Source organism: Actinia tenebrosa, unplaced genomic scaffold (genome assembly GCF_029948245.1).
Source record: "Actinia tenebrosa isolate PJP-AT-01 unplaced genomic scaffold, QUT_ActTen_1.0 PGA_scaffold0__85_contigs__length_37466705, whole genome shotgun sequence".
Classification (NCBI taxonomy): domain Eukaryota; kingdom Metazoa; phylum Cnidaria; class Anthozoa; order Actiniaria; family Actiniidae; genus Actinia; species Actinia tenebrosa.
Window position 1 is genome coordinate 18,282,007 of NW_028292569.1, and position 19,727 is coordinate 18,301,733.

The 19,727-nt window shown below is 35.9% G+C and overlaps 3 protein-coding genes across 3 annotated transcripts; all 3 read left to right on the forward strand.

Moving 5' to 3' along the window:
* The first annotated feature begins 468 nt into the window (after positions 1–468).
* LOC116299901 (platelet-activating factor acetylhydrolase IB subunit alpha1) lies at positions 469–12,906 on the forward strand. The gene is given in 7 exon segments (XM_031708617.2): positions 469–867; positions 4,603–4,685; positions 5,533–5,562; positions 5,564–5,623; positions 6,517–6,633; positions 6,983–7,105; positions 11,852–12,906. Coding segments are annotated over 6 exon segments (651 nt in total). The 5' UTR covers positions 469–867; positions 4,603–4,616; the 3' UTR covers positions 12,104–12,906.
* Positions 7,753–9,980, forward strand: LOC116299900 (heat shock 70 kDa protein 1A-like). Its single transcript, XM_031708616.2, has one exon. The coding sequence runs from the start codon at positions 7,760–7,762 to the stop codon at positions 9,725–9,727; it is 1,968 nt and encodes a 655-aa protein (XP_031564476.2). The 5' UTR covers positions 7,753–7,759; the 3' UTR covers positions 9,728–9,980.
* Positions 12,907–14,081: 1,175 nt separating the features above from the next.
* Positions 14,082–19,727, forward strand: LOC116299908 (radial spoke head 1 homolog). Its single transcript, XM_031708625.2, has 7 exons — positions 14,082–14,138; positions 14,480–14,593; positions 15,239–15,344; positions 16,027–16,160; positions 16,612–16,704; positions 18,545–18,616; positions 19,490–19,727. The coding sequence occupies exons 1-7, from the start codon at positions 14,082–14,084 to the stop codon at positions 19,568–19,570; spliced, it is 657 nt and encodes a 218-aa protein (XP_031564485.1). The 3' UTR covers positions 19,571–19,727.

Sequence of the window (19,727 nt, forward strand, 5' to 3'; positions counted from 1 at the left end):
AAGAGAGAGAGAAAGAAAGAAAGTGAGAAAGAAAGAGAAAGTTAGAGAGAAAGACAGAAAGAAAACTTCCTAATTTCTCTTGTTTTTTTCCCATAGAAAGTAAGATTTAAATTCTCTCTTCCATTATCCAGGACTTTCTTCATTCATGCTATGTCACTTCCTAGGTGCTTTATTACAGATTATAGAATATTTGAAACATAATGCACATGCTCAGTATATCTCTTAAACATAGCATGTTAAAAGCTGTTTTAATTCTTAAACAAAGTTCAGTATAGGAACCTTAATTAAAACTTACTTTCCATTTATATTTTTATAATTTCCCTAGTTTTGTCAGAAAGTCAAACTTTTGTTGCATAAGTTTTTGGTAAGTTTTAAACAGAAAGTACCCCAGTGCACCTCCCCCCCCCCCATGGTCAATAATTCTGTCCCCTCTCCAGAGAGTAGTGGAATTGATTGCGGGCTCGTCACTTTTGAAAGTCTGTTTTTTTTGTCAGACTGTTTGCATAGGTGAATTATTAGAATGTTTGCTTTGGTAGTGTTTAAAAACTCTTTATTGTTTTGCTAAATAGCACGTACTCACCAAGAGAAAAGGGAAACGTGGTTGTTTATTTAGAGACACGTCGCGATTGCCGGACGCCTTGTGCTGTCCAAGAGTCAAAATATTCAAATCACATCCTCGGAAAGAGAAAATTTTCCTAAGGATAAGGAAAGCTCGAATCATTGTTAATTGAAACTCGTTCTCGTCTAATTTCCGTTTTACAGTATCGAATCAAGGACGTATTTTAAAGACTTTTCAGGGTTAAAGATTCCAATAAACCACCAACGTCGAACCAAGGACATCAGAAAGTTAGAATACCCAATTTGAAGGTAAGTTTAATTATTGATATCATAGTATAGCAGCTATATATTTTTAAGGCTTAATGCCATGTTTTTACCTCTAAAATTTATAAATTCACTAGAATATTTCTAGTTCTAAATCATAAACTAAACCGAATATATATAACTTTATGTATTTAGTTAATTTTTATTAAATATTCCCATGAAATTATTATTCAAAAACAATTTTAACTTAGTTCATCCAGGGAGGTGGTTTATCCATGGTTTAGCGTACTTTTTTAAGAAGTTCTAGCCTTTTATGTTAATTTATTGTGCAAGGTAATTTTTCCGATCTACTTTTAATTTGGATTAGGTTTATATATTAATGTCGTTTGATTCAAAAGAAATGAATACTAGATATCATTAAATCGATATGGAATACACGAATCAATATCGTTAAAATATAAACATAAGGTTTGCATATAATATTAAGAATTGTTATTCATATTTATTATATTGACCATTCAATTTTTCTTTAAATTTAATGAAAACATTTCAATCCCCCTCTGGGTGAGGTATGGATATTTTCTGGGACTACACAATATGCCCTCCTCAGACCCTCCCCACCCCTTGGAAATTCCAATCCCCCTCCATGGGTGAGGTATGGATATTTTCTGGTACTACACAATATGCCCTCCTCAGACTCTCCCCACAAGAAATTCCAATCCCCCTCCATGGGAGAGGTATAGATATATATTTTTCAAAATAAAAAATTGAAGAAATTAAAAAAAAAAATGTGCAGATTTTTATTCAGACAAAATAGTCTCCTTTATTTAATAAAGACTCACAATAATTCTTTGTTCATCCAAATGTTAATTAAGTAACAAAAACCATCTTTTGTAAAATTAAATTGCCAACCAATTCCATTTTTGGCTATTCCATAAAATGCTACTCCATAAAATGCTACAAAAATAGATCATTTTCCAACAGCTGTTCACACATCGTGTTTTTTAAAAGCTTAGCAACAGTAAATTATATTTTTTCATGCTAAATGACTTCCTAAATTATACAAAAGGTGTAGCATTGAAAGTGAAGACCTTTATATACAAAAAAATTGGTCTAGGGGAAATAAAGTTGTTAAAAACAATACAGGCACTGTGAAATAACAGCACAGGAGAACAATATTATTTTACTGTAAGTATAACTACAGAATTGCCCAAAAAAAATTTTGACGAACGATTTTTATTTTTGAGAGAATATATTTGGAGGATATGTAGATGGTAATTTTTATTAGAAAAGTAAAAAATATATAAATAAAGTTCAATGGCAAAGAAAGTAATATGGGAAAGGGATAATAATATTGATTTTGGAAGTTTATTTCAGAAGATGGATTTAAGTATTTCTTCAACTCCATTTATCTTTTTATCAGTTTTTTTACCTTTTTCGTTCCTTTTTGAATGCATTATTTTTGATACCAATAAATTAATATGTAGAATTTATAAAGGATATTTTACAGATTCATGATTGGTAAGTTAAGCAGGAAAATCATTGATCTTGATGGAAAAGGTTTTTGTGAGTTCTGGATCTTTATTTCAATAAAAAAAATAAAAACCATAAGAAGTGTTTATGGGAAACTGTTGATGGCAACCAACATTTTTGACAATGAAAGATAACTTTAACGAAAAATAATATTGCACAAACACAAAAATAATTTTTAAGAATTTTAAATTCATGAGATAAACTAAATGTTGAATTTTATATTTTATTTTTTGAAGCAAAAAAAAAAAGGTTTGTATGACAAGTTAAAAAATTTTTTTTCCCAAAAAAAATTTAACTTATATAATATATGTGTGGATTGATAATATAACTTCATCTAATCAGATAAATAATGCAAAAAATATACTAAAACATGGTAGTGTTTTTGCTAAAAATATTGAACTTGCATGAATTTATGAACCAATGAAATTTAGATGGCTACTTAATCTTAAAAATGCCCACTCAGAAAATTAATCCAAAAAATGTAAAGAATCCCTACTAACTTTATTTCAAAAACCTTTGAAGGATGTTCAAATATATCTTCCAAAAATGAAATAATATTTCAGATCTTCTTTTGAAGCAGACATCGTTTATTTATGACAAAATTTGAATATTCAAATTAAAGGACGGCTATACACATTTCTATTCGTATCCATTAATACTTTTTAAAAAAAAAAAAACAATCTCAAGTAAATCATTTAAAAATTTCTCATATTTTTTAACTTTTTCAATTCTGCTTTAAATAATGAAATGCAATTTTGTTTTAGATTATATTGCCGATTCTTCTATTCACTTCATTCATTTTTTTTCATTTTTTCAGATTTCTCATATTTTTTCTTTTTCAATTCTGCTTTAAATGATGAAATGCAATTTTGCTTTAGATATACATTGCCGATGCTTCTATTCACTTCATTCATTTTTTTTCATTTTTTTTCATTTCTCATATTTTTTTCACTTTTTCAATTCTGCTTTAAATAATTGAATGCAATTTTGTTTTAGATATACATTGCTGATGTTTCTATTCGCTTCATTCATTCTTTTAATTCAAGTTCAAATAGAGCAACATTTCTCTTAAGTGTCAAAATTTATGATGTTAGAATAAATTATTATACTACTGTATGAGTCTTCAAAAATAATTGGTAGAGCCTCCAAAGGCCCAATGAAAACCAAGCAACCTCTGTGGCCTTTGGCAATCTCGGTTGCCTTCAAGTAAATTGGGAAATCTTTGAAGATGTTTAAGTTTCAAGCAGAGACACCTTAATGTGTTTTTAGACAATAAAGTAAATTTGCCTGCAGATGAAATAATGAAATATCCATATGTCACCCATGGGGGCCGGGGGGAGGGTTTGGGATTTCCAAGGGGTGGGGAAGGTTTGAGTAGGTTATATTTATTTATTGATGTGTAGTACCAAAAAACATCCATACCGCTCCCATGGAGGGGGATTTGGAATTTTCGAAAAAGTGGGTATGGTCTGAAGAAGGTATACTCATTGTGTAGTTCCTGTGGAGAGGAATTGTAATTTCCAAGAGATGGGAAGAGCCCGAGGGGAGAATACTGTATCTACATATCTTTTATCTAATTTGGAGGGGGGGGGGGGGGGTCATTACACATGTTAAATTCACCTTTTCAGCGCTAGCTTGGATTGTGTTACGGTCACCAAAAAGTTCAGACATCACTGACTTTAAAGAGAAAATTTAGGTAGATTTCTTTAGTTAACTCTCTTAACAGCAGTAAGAAAAGCTTCAATCAAGCTAGAAAAATGATTATTTACTTGTATTTAGAGAGGAACTAACTAAACATTAACCAAGTAAATAGTTCATTTAGAGTCAGTACATTTGTACGGAAATTCGAGAACAATGTCCGAACGTTTTGGTGATTGTAACACAATCTAAAACAATTTATGCCCTGTGATGGCTGGTGCCGAAAAGGTGAATTGGCCACGTACCTCAACTCCTGTAGGAATGTATCTAATATTTTCTTTAGCTATCAGTCCTACATGCTATTAATAATAGAATTCTGATAATATTAATAAGCCTGAAGCGAGATGACGTTTTACCCCCGTCTCTAGACCATAATCCTTTTCACATTGCTTTTGTTCTTTAATCATGACTATTGTTCATGTATTCTCTAAGGAATCAAAAATTTTAATATGAAAGAATTTTAAAAACTATTATGGTATAGAGTTGGGTGTAAAACGTCATCTCGCTTCAGGCTTATTACTTATTATATTTTTAAATTCATATCCATAGATTTTTTTAAAGCAATGAGTAATCCAGCAACTGTACCTACTCCCCTTCAAGATGTTCAAGGAGATGGACGCTGGAATAGCATGGTAAGGTTCGAGAATGAAGACTACACTAAGATTTGAAGATTGTTTTTTAATGTTTCCTTTGACTACTTCAAAACGTCTGAATTTTTTGACTTCAGCCTGTTAATAAATAACTAACTAGTTTAAGACCTGGTTCTCAACATTCTGCAAACTCTGTACAATATTATTGAGCTGTATGCTGAAATTGATTATTGAAAGTACTGTATATGGAACATTACGAGTTGATTAAAAATCCAAAGGCTTAGATTCAGTGGGAATTAAAAACCATGGGCACCTAGAAATATTCTAGGAACGTTCTATTCTTCGTTGGCCAATCAGAATTGACTTTTTAAACACAAGATAACGGAAAGATAACAATAACACTTCTGATTGGCTATTAAACATTCTTGAAATATTTCTAGGTGCCCACGGTTTTCCGATTCGCACTGTAACACATAACCAAGACTAGGGTTCAGAACCATCGACTAAGGCTACAGAGAAGCTAGCTGCCAGAACAATTGATAAGAAACTTTGAACGACCTTTCCCCGTTGATGAACAAAGCGAAAATTTTATCTGTCTATTAAAGCTTTAAAGTTCAAGATTTATACACCTACTTGCGGGAAGGTTGTCATACAAGAATAGAACATTTGTAATTTAATGAGATAGGAATACATTAAAAGACAAAAGAAAAAGTTCAGCTTCAGCGTTCTTCTTTTGTTTTTTAATATAATTCCTATCCCACTAAATCACTAATGTTCTATTTTTGTATGACAACGTTCTTGCAAGTAAAGTAGGTGTATATAAATTTAACATAATATGTACTTTAGAAGTTTTTTTGAAATAACATTTTTGTTGTTTTTTTATTTTTAGCATGCAAGATTTTTACGCCAAGCAAAAGGATTCTTCATGCCAAATACTTTTCGTTGGAGATTCTTTGATAAGAAACATGGAAGAAACAGAGGTATTAAGCTTCAGTTATAATATGTTAGTATATGTAATAGGACTCCATGCTGTCCAATTAAGAAATAATTGGACGAGGAAAATTCCGAGGCTGTAGGCCGAGTCCAATTTGGCAGTCAGAGGAATTTTTCAAGTCTAATTATTTCTTGATTGGGGAGCATGAAATCCCATTACCTATTATTATTATATAACTGCCTTATTAATCCCATAACAACAAGACCTGTCCAATTAAGAAAATAATTGGACAGTTACCTATATGGGATTAATGAGAAGCTGTGTAATTAATAGATAGTAAATCCATGATGTACAGCATGTTGATGAAGGGAGGAAAACCAGAGAACCCAGAAAAACCTTGAAGCACAGGAGACAATCAATAAGCAATCTACTCACAAACTACACCAAGCCCAGTGGGACTCAACCCAGGTTTGCATTGGTGAGAGGCAAGCACTCTCACTGCTACACCACCTGTGATTCCCAAAACTGGTTAACATGTGACCAGTCAAAATGACTGGCCCTAAGCTAGGCGTATATCCAGACAAGTGGCAATTTTGTCAGGACGTAATTGTCCATTAATCGACCATTAATTAATAATAGCCCTCAATATTCAGAACAATTGGTGTGAGCCACCAGGGAAGCTGCAACACTAATCTTGCATTTGCTCCATTGGGAGCCCTGTGTGCTAGATGCCAGAAAGAATCTTGATTTGCGTTTATCACTAGCTCCCGCCTATAACTTTTGGAGTATGTAGTACGTAGCAAATTAAAGTCGGTAGCACTGGTATGATAACCATAATGAGAAGTCACTTTAGTGTCATGTGATGTCAGTTGTAACGTACATGCTTTGTCTCTACTATTTTTTCCATTTACAAAAATTGTTTTTAAAATGTTTTTATAGGAGTGGGATGAACTCTTCAAGCCTTTGAGGTCACTTAACTTTGGTATTGGAGGAGACTGCACTGAGCATGTCCTATGGAGAATGCAGAATGGGGAGTTAGATGCCCTCTCACCCAAGGTAAGAAAAAACGCCAATGCAGGGCTCGAAATAGAAAAAAATTGCAGCCTGCCATAGTAAAGGAGCATGCTAAAAGGAGGTAATTCCAGTAAATTTTGCATGCCATTTTGTTATTCATTTGGCAGTGTATTGTTAGTTTCACCTGCAAAACTTGAAATTTGGCCTGTCATTTGGCCATTGGCGGGCCGCTATTTCGAGCCCAGCATTGCAAAAATTATTGTTACATAAGATAGAAAAATGAGATCTCAAGTTTCAGTCACACTCTTTGTATTGAAAAAAAAAAAGACTTTTTAAACAAGAAGTAACAGAATTGAACGTAGCCAGCTAATATTCTTTTACTAACCTCTAGGTAGTTGTACTTCTGGTTGGCACAAATAATCATCACAGCACTGCAGACCAGATAGTTGAAGGGATAGAAGCCATTGTATGGACGATAAATGAAAAGCTTCCCTCCTCAAAAATTCTCGTTTTGGTAAGAAAAAAAACTACTTCATTTTAAAACTCTCTATAAATAAATAATTACTTAATACCTTTACTGTTATTTTGAACCTTCAAAGCCTTTTTGTGATTCATATTTTTAGAGTAAACTAGAAATTTCTAGAGAAAACTTGTCAAATTTTATATCGTCCATGTTGTTTAGTTTCTGTTTTCATTGTCTACCTGTGGTAAAAGGTCGAGAGAGACTGTGTAAAAACAAATTTACTAAAAAACATATGATAAAACTTGTTAGACTCCAAAACAATGCATAGTATCAAAGAAATAGCTAGTGTATTAGATATCATTACAATATTTTTATATCTTAAATTAACACATCCCTTTAAACTTAATTTTTTGGTATCTGTCTGAGGAGGACTGGATACTATTGTTTCCAATATGGCGGCCGGAAGTACTCGGATTTACCGGAAGTCTCTAGAAAGTTCTCGAATCTTTCAGAGGGGATTCCTCTAGAACCTTCGCGTTTGATCGTGAACAGTTTCATCATTTTTGTAAACAAAGTATTTTACTGAGTCACGCAATCTAGAACGTACGAACCGAGCATTACATAATGGTTTATTTTGAGAGCGAATGTTCTGGATTTCGTAGCTCGGGGTATAAATGCGAGTGCGAGCGAACCAGCAGTAATCTAATGAGAAACGAAAAACAAGATAAAACTACAAGAGAAAAAAAAGCTACAAAGAAGAAGAAGAAGAAGAAGAAGATGCCTAAAACACCAGCGATTGGAATCGATCTTGGCACCACGTACTCCTGTGTTGGGGTTTTCCAAAATGGTAAAGTGGAAATCATCGCTAACGACCAAGGCAACAGGACGACTCCAAGTTACGTGGCCTTCACAGACACTGAACGACTTATTGGTGATGCTGCCAAGAACCAAGTGGCTTTGAACGCTAAAAACACCATCTTTGATGCCAAGAGGCTGATTGGCCGTAAGTTTGACGATGCTAGTGTTCAAGCCGACATGAAGCACTGGCCTTTCGAAGTCATCAACCAAGGCAAACCAAAGATTCGTGTTGAATTCAAAGGCGAAACCAAGGTGTTTACACCAGAAGAGATCAGCTCTATGGTGTTAACCAAGATGAAAGAAACTGCCGAGGCGTACCTTGGAAGTAAAGTTACAGATGCAGTAGTGACGGTACCAGCTTACTTCAACGACTCACAACGACAAGCTACGAAAGACGCAGGAGTCATTGCTGGACTGAACGTGATGAGAATCGTCAACGAACCGACGGCTGCTGCTTTGGCTTATGGACTGGACAAGAAACTCAAAGGAGAACAAAATGTGCTGATTTTTGATCTTGGTGGAGGGACTTTTGATGTGTCTATTCTGTGCATCGATGAAGGGTCGCTGTTCGAAGTCAAGTCGACAGCCGGCAACACGCATCTTGGAGGCGAGGACTTTGACAACAGAATGGTTGAACATTTTGTGAAAGAGTTTCAGAGAAAGTACAAAAAAGACATCAAGTGCAACCAAAGATCGATGAGAAGATTAAGAACAGCATGTGAACGAGCCAAGAGAACTCTGTCGTCAAGCAGCGAGGCCAACATCGAGATTGATTCACTCTACGAAGGAATAGACTTCTACTCGAGAATCAGCCGCGCAAGATTCGAAGAGCTCTGTTCAGACCTTTTCCGTTCGTGTCTTGAACCAGTAGAAAAAGCTCTCCGCGATGCCAAGCTTGGAAAGAAAGACATTGACGAGGTGGTGCTTGTTGGAGGGTCCACACGTATTCCCAAGATCCAGAAGTTATTGCAAGAATTCTTCAACGGTAAAAGTCTGAACAAATCCATCAACCCAGACGAGGCGGTAGCATACGGTGCAGCCATACAAGCAGCTATCCTGTCTGGTGATCAGAGCTCTGAAGTGAAGGATGTGCTTTTGGTTGATGTCACTCCTCTTTCTCTTGGAATCGAAACAGCTGGAGAAGTGATGACCAAGTTAATCGAGAGAAACACACGCATCCCAACCAAGACATCTCAAACGTTCACAACGTACTCAGACAACCAACCAGGAGTGTCCATCCAAGTGTACGAAGGAGAAAGAGCCATGACCAAACACAATAATCTTCTTGGAAGATTCGAACTGGATGGAATTCCTCCTGCTCCTCGGGGCGTGCCGCAGATTGAAGTCACCTTCGACATCGATGCTAACGGCATCCTGAACGTGTCTGCTAAAGACAAGAGCACAGGTAAATCGAGTTCCATCACCATCAAGAACGACAAAGGACGTTTGTCAAATGAAGAGATCGAAAGAATGGTCCATGAAGCTGAGAAATACAAAAGTGAAGACGATGCTCAGAGAGAAAGAGTACAGGCAAGAAACAGCTTGGAGAATTACGTCTATCACGTGAAACAATCAGTAGAGGACCCGGCTGTGTCCAGCAAGTTGTCCTCTGAGGATCGTGAAAATGTTCAAAGTAAAGTCAAAGAGGTGATCAGTTGGTTGGATAGCAATACTCTGGCAGAGAAAGAAGAATTTGAACACAAAGAAAAAGAGCTCCAGAGAATCTGTTCTCCCATCATGGCGAAACTACATGGCAAAGGACAACAAAGCACCAATAACAGCGCGGGAGGACCGACTATCGAGGAAGTAGATTAAAAGACTTTACTATAAATGTTAGAAGAATAGCACACAAATATTAATCCGGCACTTTTTGAGTCCGAAACTGTTTGTTAAAATATTTCATATTTTGTAGACAAGAATCAATACGAGTTTAGTATATATTTAGTTTTTCTTAAAAATATGTTATTTTTGACTTCTTCATATATTTCTAAGAACTAAATTATTGGTAAGTTAAGTTCAGTATATTAGGTAAACAGTATTGTATAACTAGCTACATCTATATTTGTCACAAATATGTTTTTTGTAATACAAATTCAATTATTTACAAATTTAGAGCTGGTTTTGAGAAATAAATTTGTTATAAAATCAAATAAATCGTAGTTGTTTTTTTATTTTAATTTCATTAAAAAATTTGGAGCAAATGCGGCCTGGAAAACTTCGTAGGAAAGTGCACAAATTTGCACAAATTAGTAAAGTTTGGTAAAACTAAGTAGACTGTATAGTAGAGCTACTAAAAACTTTGCACCGAATTTAGATCATCTATGGAATCATGATTAGTTTTCAATTGGAGAATTTTAGGACCATACTTCCAGACATCTAGTGCTGAACCGTCGTATGGCAGCGTTACGGCTACGCCGGAGATTTCGGCCCCGACACCGCTATCCGAAGATTTGCAGACTGATCAGGAAGCTCGGCCGAAGCCTAAGGGAGAGGTTAGTCGGCCCCTAGACCGTAGATGATTAACCCCTTGCTATGACCAGCTAACTCGAAAAATCGCACTTGTCTCTGATGACTTAGCAACCGTGAGGAATCTTTTCCATGTGGGATGCGTTTAAAAGACATGTCATTTAATATAATCACACAAACTCTTGACAAAAATTTTGGTCTTATTTCCTTATTTTTTTAAAAAAAATACTAGTTCCTTGGAAACGTGCTTTGAAATTTTTATGATTTAAAAATAGAATTTGGAAGAGAGAAAAGTTTTTATTGAGTGTGACGTCACTGAATGGTTTGGAAAACGACTTCCGGATCGAAAAAGGAAGGGGGAGGAAAGCAGCTTCTCGATTAAGATATTTCTACTATTTCTTTATAAAGGATTTGCTGTTCAAATGTCTAATTATTTCAGATAGAGGTTAAATAATTGAGAACATTTTTTGTTTTCTTTTAGCGGTTATTGTGAACGCATTTGGGCCTGGAGCTCTTTTTACGCGAAATCGAGAAAGGGATGGAGCGATTATGCTCCCACTTTATCATCCCAGCGGTAGTCTATAAGTATTCTTCCGTCGCTTAGCAACGCAATCAGCTTTCGTCGAGCGCCATGTTTGTTGCCTGTCTTCACAAAACTCCGTCTTTTCGAATGATCTAAACCAACAAAACCTCAGCAAAATCCACTCAATTCCATCCATAAATACAGCATTTCTTTTGTATTTTCATGTTGGCCTCGCATTTTTAAGAACGTACGCGTCCATTTGTGTCAATTTTCTATAAATTTCATTGTATCAATTATTAACCCATTCAAATACCTGTTGTTTGAAGGCAACAGAGTATAACTCTAATAGACTCCTTGCATTCCGTTGGTACGTAGCTCAATTTGGAGGACATATATAACAATAGGTTTCCAATTCTCAGCAGATTGAAATTCTTTCGTTTTGTCCTCCAAATTGAGCTGCTTTGACATCACATGCAAGGGGTTTATATCTGCTATAGACCCCTTGCATTCATTTCCTAGAGGAGTTGTTCTGCATGGAAGACAAAACGCGATAGCCCGTCTTTTCTTTTCTTATGTTTTGTCCCACAGAACAATGCTCTCGGGACTCTGCTCAAGGGGTCTATAGACTGTTTTCTCAAGGTTGCGTTGGCATCCAAATTTAAGGAACTTAGTGACGGGCCACGATACCAGAACAGGAGCTTTATAATGAGAATTATCATGCATATCTATTAGATTTTTCAATAAAAATTTATCAAATCGATTATTCTCCTCTTTAAATATAAAACTGTCTTCTCAATTTTACTGAATTTGTGTTTTTCAGTTTTGTGGCCCGTCAAGTTGGATGCGCACGCAACCTTGAGAAAACGTTCTATTGCCACTTCTCAGTTACTAACGTAGCGCGCACGTTACAGCGTGTTTGCTTTTTAATTCTATAAACTTTTCCATTCCAGGGTCTTTTACCAAGAGGCGAAAAACCCAACCCTCTTCGTGAAAAACACTTTCAAGTTAACCACTCCTTGAGCGAGATAGTCACTGCTATTCCGCATGCGCAGTACTATGACGCTGACCCTGGATTCGTCAAAGGAGACGGGCTCATCGACCATACCGATATGTTCGACTACCTGCACCTGACGAGGAAAGGATATAGAAAATTCACGCGAAAAGTTTACGAAATAGTCAACAAACTCTTGAAATATAATTAAATCTTAACTAAATCTTCATTTTAATCTCGAATTTCTCTCATTACCGACACTAGGTTGTATAGTAAAAGTTTTGATAGACAACCTGTTTACTTTGGGCGCATTCATGTTTAAAAATTCCGATTTCAGACCACGTGTCATTCCCTAGAGAATAAGATTCTTTGTTTGAGTTGTATCCATATTCATGTGTCTTCTAATGTGCAGCCGTTAAACAAAGACGTAATGCTCTAGGGATTGCATGAAATGCACGTGGGCTGAAATGTTAGAACATTCCGTAAATGGTATTAGATACTAATATGAGATTTTAGACAATGGCAGTCGTTTACTGATTGCCTAATTTTATGCTATTTTTCAGATTAAGTAAAACCAAGAGAGCTTAAATAAGAGAGGGACGCACGGGAGTAGGGTAAGGCGAACTTTTAACTGCATCCGGCTACTAAAAATAGCCCAACCGGGAATTTACATGGCGCGCGCGTTATAAGAAGTTTCCCTCTCTTATTTATACTCTTGGTAAAACCAATTATAAGTCATGGTCTCTGTCCAAGTTAAACTATAATGTACCACACGTTTCGTATTATGAATGTCTGCCGGATTCCTAAGAAAATACCTTGTTTTTATTGGTGCACAAAAACCCTTAAGTTACCAAATAAAATTAAACGATAAAAAACTAGCATAGGAAAATATGGAACATAATATAGTATATAACGAATTCGATGTAAATAGAGCATTAGAGGGTATGTGTTATTTGTTAATTTTTTATCAAGGAATAACAATTAAAATACACACTACACTAAATTAAAACATAACTCAGTCTCACGTTGCGAAATTTTTCCCAAAATGGAAGTATCCGTATTTTTTCCCTCTTTGTAAAGAAGACAATTCAACTCGTGGTAGTCACTGGTCAAGATTATAAAATGGCGGCAATCGAAAGAAGTTTCAAGAAAAGCGCTCACAAGATCTCTACGCCTAACCCAAAGTTGGCGAACCTCTAAAACAACCCTCTGGGCTATCACGACTATCACTTCAGGAGCAACCAATACAAGATTCAAAATCCCTTGAGATATAAATAACAATGAAACAGCCGCCATGTTCTTTGATCTAACAAAGGACAGAGCTGAACTGAGGAATGCTTTAAGAGGAATTTTTTTTTCAATACTGAGCAATAATGGCAAAAAAGCGCCAAAAACTAGACTTTCGTATGAGTTTTGATCCCAATTTTCGTTTTGGGTTAACACTCAAAACCTTTTTTTAACAGTTAGAAACTGATGTACTATGATAAATAAGATACCTGCAGTTTGAAGCGGTATTTTCAATCGTTTTGTTGCACTTGTGTTAGAATGTTGCTTTGTCAGGCTTTTTTAAAGAAAATATATGGGAAATAAGCAAAAATAATGAAGGCCTAAACCACATTTTCGATTCAAATTTTTGCTTTGGGTTATCACTTTGATTCCACTTTCATCGGTCATCTCCACTTCCAAACAGGTTAAACTTTCTGAATAACAAGATTTTAGCCTTGTACAATTCAACAGGCCTAGGCCTCTCTTCAAGAAAGCAATTTTTGGCGCTCACTGCTTGAATACGAAAAGAATTCTTAATTTGTTGTCGTCAACCAACATGCAAGAATTAGTGAGGCTCAGAGTAAACTTAAGCCCTGTAGCCCATTTTTAAGAAGGGATGCCGCGAAATTTGTTAAGTCAAGGCTCGGCCAACTCAGTTACAGATTTTATTGGAATTTAGCGAAAAGAGGGAAATTGTACTAAGACCTCAAATCAAGCTGAAGGAAGAAACCCAACAAACTGTACTCACACGTGATACCGAGACTCCTTATTTGTAGATTGGGTTTCCTGTGTCACCTCAGGTTGTGGGGGACTGGATTATGTAATCTTTCGTCAGTTTTTGCATTTTTCAGAATTCATATAGGAATTTTTTACCGATGAAGAAAAAGGAAGAAAAGCTTTGATTTTTTTGTCGATAAAACAAAATGTCAGACCTACACTTTGACTCCGACGAGGAAGGCGACAGAGAATACGACTTGGGAGTAAGTTAAGCTATGATAAAACTATTTGAGTCTGAATTTTTTCTCAAGTTTATTTTATTTTATTTTTTTAAACGTTTTTGTTGGAAATAACCTTGGAAAATGAACTTTCTTTGATTCTTTTTAAAACAAACTTTTAGTTTTTCTTATCGTCCATCAATTTAATCCAAAAAGAGCAAAATAGTTGAGTTTATCACTTACAGTTTCAATAGTGAGAATGTTTTGAAAACATCGTGTGTTTTTTTTTTTAGCTTAGCTTTTGCTCGAGTTTCAAGTTGTTTTAAGGAATCAAACAGTTGTTTGATAAAAGATCAAGCTAATAATTTGAGCTCTGTATAATTTAGGAATATGAAGGACAAAGGAATGAGTTAGGAGAACGTCATGGTGTAGGCAAGGCTGTATTACCTAATGGAGATATCTACAAAGGCAGTTATCATAATGGTAAAAGAAATGGACAGGTAATTATGGCCAGGGCTAAGGGTAGATTATACCATGCTTAAGCTATGTGAGGGATATATATTGATTGGAGCACATGACCAAGGGTAGGGGTAGAATATTCCATGCTTAAGTTATTAGAGGGTTACGCCAATTGGAGCACTGACCAAGGGTAGAGGTAAAATATTCCATTCTTCAGGTGTGGGAAATTTATATCAATTGGAGCACATTACCAAGGGTAGGGGTAGAATATTCCATGCTTAAGTTATTAGAGGGTTACATCAATTAGAGCACATGACCAAGGGTAGGGGTAGAATATACCATGCTTGAGGTATGGGTGGGTTACATCAATTAGAGCACATGACCAAGGGTAGGGGTAGAATATACCATGCTTGAGGTATGGGAGGCACATGACCAACGGTAGGGGTAGAATATACCATGCTTGAGGTATGGGTGGGTTACATCAATTAGAGCACATGACCAAGGGTAGGGGTAGAATATACCATGCTTGAGGTATGGGAGGCACATGACCAACGGTAGGGGTAGAATATACCATGCTTGAGGTATGGGTGGGTTACTTCAATTGGAGCACATGACCAAGGGTAGGGGTAGAATATACATATACGTATTCATATTTACATCCATAATTAGTCTTTACATCTTCCCAGGGATCATATTTCTTTAGAAGAGGTGCAAAATACACTGGGACCTATGACAACAACAAGAAGCAAGGCCGAGGTACCTTCGTCTACCCCGACGGCTCAAAATATGAAGGTGAGGGACGAAAAATCCACATTTTATTTAATATTACAAATTTTCTTGCTTGCACATAGCCATTCGCAAAAACATTTGTTGCATCCAGGGTAAAATAGGTGGACGTAATGTTGTTAAACATTGTCATTAAGATGTTAATGTGTCAACTTTTTTTGTTTTGTCATTCTGCTTTGTTGGATTGTCCAATAGATTTCTGGATGGCAATTTAAATAACAATCTGGGTAGCATAGGTGGCATTCGCAGCTAACGCGTCGTCTTTCACCATTGTGAGTCCAACGTGTCGGCCGGGTCGCTGGTTCGAGCCCTGCGGTCGCCACATGTGAATTGAGTTTGTTTGATGTGTTGTTCTCTCCTATGCTACGAGGGTTTTCTCCAGGTTCTCCCGTTTCCTCCCTCCGTAAAAATCAACATGTGAGCTGAGCGTTGTGTGCATAGAATATTAAATGTAGTGGTAGTGCGTGTGAGTGAAAAGTGTTCCCAATTAGTGCGAAAGCGCTAGAACGACTAGACACTTAAATAAAGTGATTTATTTATTTATCAACCAAAACAAATTTCGTCATCGTACGCCTACCTATTAGACAGCATTTACTTTGCAGCTTGCAACACAACAATGTTGCATGACAAGCTGTGAATTTTGCAGCCAAAATTATTGCACCTTAAGGAAGTATGTTGTTGGTTATAGGAATGTGGGTGGATGATGAGCGAAATGGCCAGGGTCTGTATACCTATCCAAACAATGACGTCTATGATGGTGAATGGAAGAAGAACAAGAAACATGGTCGTGGAAGTTATCTGTGTGCTAAAACCAAAGTCAAGGTAGAGTATGGTTAAGCCCCAGAATGATGGGAGGGTGGGAGGGTGGGAGGGGGGAGGGAGTCAGAATGGCAGCTGTAATCCAGAATATTCATTTTCAGTTCATTACCTGACTTCTGTTAAATTAAAGATTGAATTAGAATTTCGTGATAGTTTTTGTAGTTAGGGAGGAAAACCAGTGAATTGAAAGAGCCAGCCCGTACCGTTGGGAACGAGTTACATGATTGGATTAAAAAGCAATAAATTGGTCATCCAAACAATAGCACTAAACTTAACCTTACAAAAGCGGTACTGTACTTAGGGAGCAATGAAAATCCAGCTTTTGAGCGGTACTGGATTACTGGAACATTAAAACCTGATGGTGAAGAATCTAATCTCAAAGTTGGTACATAGCCCTAGAGTCAAAGATATATATCTATTCTAAGATGTATTTATATTTTTTCACATGAAAAAGCTTGAAGGAACATGGGTAAGAGGAAAACTGAATGGCACAGGAAAGATGATACTGGCTGACCATGTTTACCAAGGAAAATTCGCAGATAATCTGGTAGGAATTACCCTATTTCACTATGACGTCACTGCTTGTTTATGTGGGGGATAGAATCGCCTAATCCAATAGAAAATTCAACAAAATTTGCTCCTAGCGAAACAGTTTAATCTAAAATGGCCTGGTTTTCAGATATAGTATGTGTTAATATGTACTAAAAAATATTCTAAGCGTTTGCCGGATATTCTACTTCTCTTCGTGGATTGATGCAAGTTTTAGAACAATTTTCGGTGAATTTGCGTTGATTTGACCCCCTCCGACGACCATGATCCTTTGCGTTTAAACAATAGATTGTTTTGATGTGACGTCATAGTGAAATAGGGCAATTGTCTCTCTGGACATCTGGACACTACTCCCCCCCCCCTCCCCCCCCCCCCCCCCTTCAAAAATGATTAAAAGAGGGTACAGACCCCTGAACCTGAACCTGGTTGTATGAAGGGTGGATAGCATTATTTATTTATTTATCAACGATATTTATACAGAGGTGTCCAGTTCAGCAAAGCTGGTTTGAATGGGTCTCTGTATAAAATAAACTTAGACAGAAAATATAGTACAGAATACAAAAATTAAAGTTACAAAGTACTAAGATTTAAACACTTTACATGTAGTACTGTTTGGCGCACAGGGTTAATTTGTAGCAAGATCTAAAATGCTCTTTTAGGCCAGACTTAAATCTTGTTAAGTCGTGTACCCTCCTTGTGTACCTATCCAATGGATAATTCCTTATTTAGTAGAGAAGGCCTAGGGAAAACGTCGAACTTTCCATGCACCGAACTTAATTACATCAACACTCCTTTCTACCACCTCTTTCTCTTTTACTCCGACGAAGGACTAGCGTCCGAAACGTCAGTAAGTTTTTTCATCGTTTTTTCATCTTTTCACGGTGTATAATTTACCTTTTTATCATTACATCAAAGAATGCCGCCTCACTATCACCTGACTAGTCCATTGTTTTTAATGAGTTCGGTGCATGGAAAGTTCGACGTTTGCCCTAGTTTATCCAAAATAAATTTCTCCACTGGATACAAGACTTATTCATCAGATAGCGCTATCAACCCTTTGTAGAACTGGCCCTGGGGTTCAAAACAATAATCTAAAAATAAAGATTGGGAATTGGTGTAAGGGTTTATAGATTGCTTATCATATATGTGTGAATAAGTTAGATAGAGCGCATGCAGTAAAACCATGATATAAAAACAAAGTTGATACTGACAAATAGTAGCTATTTAGTGACTAATAGTCACTATTACTCAACCAGAACATTTATTAAACAAAAGACACAAATGGTCTCTTGTGTATTTGTCTTTGTATGATGAATGTTCTGGTTGAGTGATAGCAACTATTAGTCACTAAATAGTTCTATTCACCATTTTCCATACATTGGTTCACTGGTCAAACACAAAGCGCTCAAGCTAGGCGCCAAGGTACTTTCAAAGGATTATTCAAATTTGAACCTTGCAACCTCGACTGAATGCTTCGACCAGTGAACCGATGTATGGAAAATGGTGAATTTGTCAGTATTGGTTTACATGATCAATGATTTTGTGTGGGCAACTTGGCGTGGGCGAGTTGCTCCGTGGGCGAATTGACTGGTTACCTTTACCTCAGTATTAACTTTGTTTTTATTTCATGGTTTTACTGCATGTGCTCTAACAAAATTGTACATATTGGTGCAAAGTTTTGTAGGTCTACGGTCTATTGAATTTACTTACATATTTGTGCAATTTCTTACAAAGTTTTTCAGATGTATGGTGTGCACTATACTAGTGGGCAGTATGTCATCTTAGTTTTTCAACTATAAGATGAGGGTTAGTGATGTTATTAATATTTATACATTTAGCCATCAGGACCTGGTAAATATGTCTTTAAGAAGGGGTTTGAGCAGTATGGTGTATATAATATCAAAGAAAAGGTAATTGTAATAGTAAATTCTGTCTTTCATTTCATTCTTCTTTCATTAATTTATTCATCCATCCATCCATCCATTCTTTAATTAACTCCTTATCCTTGGTGGTCTTGACTCAAAAGTATATACTCTTTCAATGAACACACACAAATATTATATTATACTTTCCAAACTATTATTACATTCTTATTTAATCTTATTTATGTTCAAATATTACATCTTCAATCATAAAATGTGTGTAAATTTATTATCAAACCTTTTTGAACCTTCATTTTTTCCATTCAATGTTTTATTTATTCATTTATTCTGACATTCACTAGATCATTCTTTCATTAATAGGACGTTTGCATGATGGTGTCATTTGACACCAGCTACCCAGATGCTTCTCAACTTGTCTTTCTTATTTAAATTCAGTATTCCCTCATGAGAATAGTAGAAAATTGGTGCTAATTAACTGAACAAAAGAAAGTGTGCAATCTCCCACGATGAGCTTAGCTCTTGTAGAGAGCACAGACAGTCAATATGTTTAAATAAAAAATAAAAAAATAAAAATAAAGTGTGCAAGGAAGTCTGGTAGTAGAGATCAATGACACCATCGTGCAAACTTCCTATTTATTCTATTCATTCCTTCACTCATCCATACATTCATTCATTCACTCCTGATCATACCTTCATTTACTCACTGACATATTTATTTGTTGCTACTTTATCAGTCACACACATTCATTTGTTCATTCATTCCAGTCTCTTATGCTTCGTTTGAACACTTTAACTCTCACCCACCACTAATACACAAAAAAATTATGAACTTTCATTTTCATCATCCTGTCTTCCCCTCAACATGTAACTTAATTTTCTTTGCAATAATTCTGTTTTCAGAAAAAGAGACAGTTTGATGAAGAAGAGGAGCCTATCAGAACTCCCATCTGGAAATGCATCGGTCTCTCCCAAACTCTTTAAGCTAAAACATACATTATTTAGCGATCAATTTCTGGGTGTTTTATTTTACAATTTCAACACATGACGTACATAATTTTTAATCTTTGTACCTTACATTATAATGAATAGAATATTTACATAGAATGTGGTTATCTTACCAGTTTACTACCTGCCAAAA

Excerpts from the sequence above, each read along its gene's own strand:
- LOC116299908 (XM_031708625.2), top strand. The coding sequence starts at position 14,082 with ATGTCAGACCTACACTTTGACTCCGACGAGGAAGGCGACAGAGAATAC. Across the intron at positions 14,594-15,238 it reads ATGGTAAAAGAAATGGACAG|GGATCATATTTCTTTAGAAG; the intron begins GTAATTATGGCC and ends ACATCTTCCCAG. Across the intron at positions 16,705-18,544 it reads GAAAATTCGCAGATAATCTG|CCATCAGGACCTGGTAAATA; the intron begins GTAGGAATTACC and ends TTATACATTTAG.
- LOC116299900 (XM_031708616.2), top strand. The coding sequence starts at position 7,760 with ATGAGAAACGAAAAACAAGATAAAACTACAAGAGAAAAAAAAGCTACA.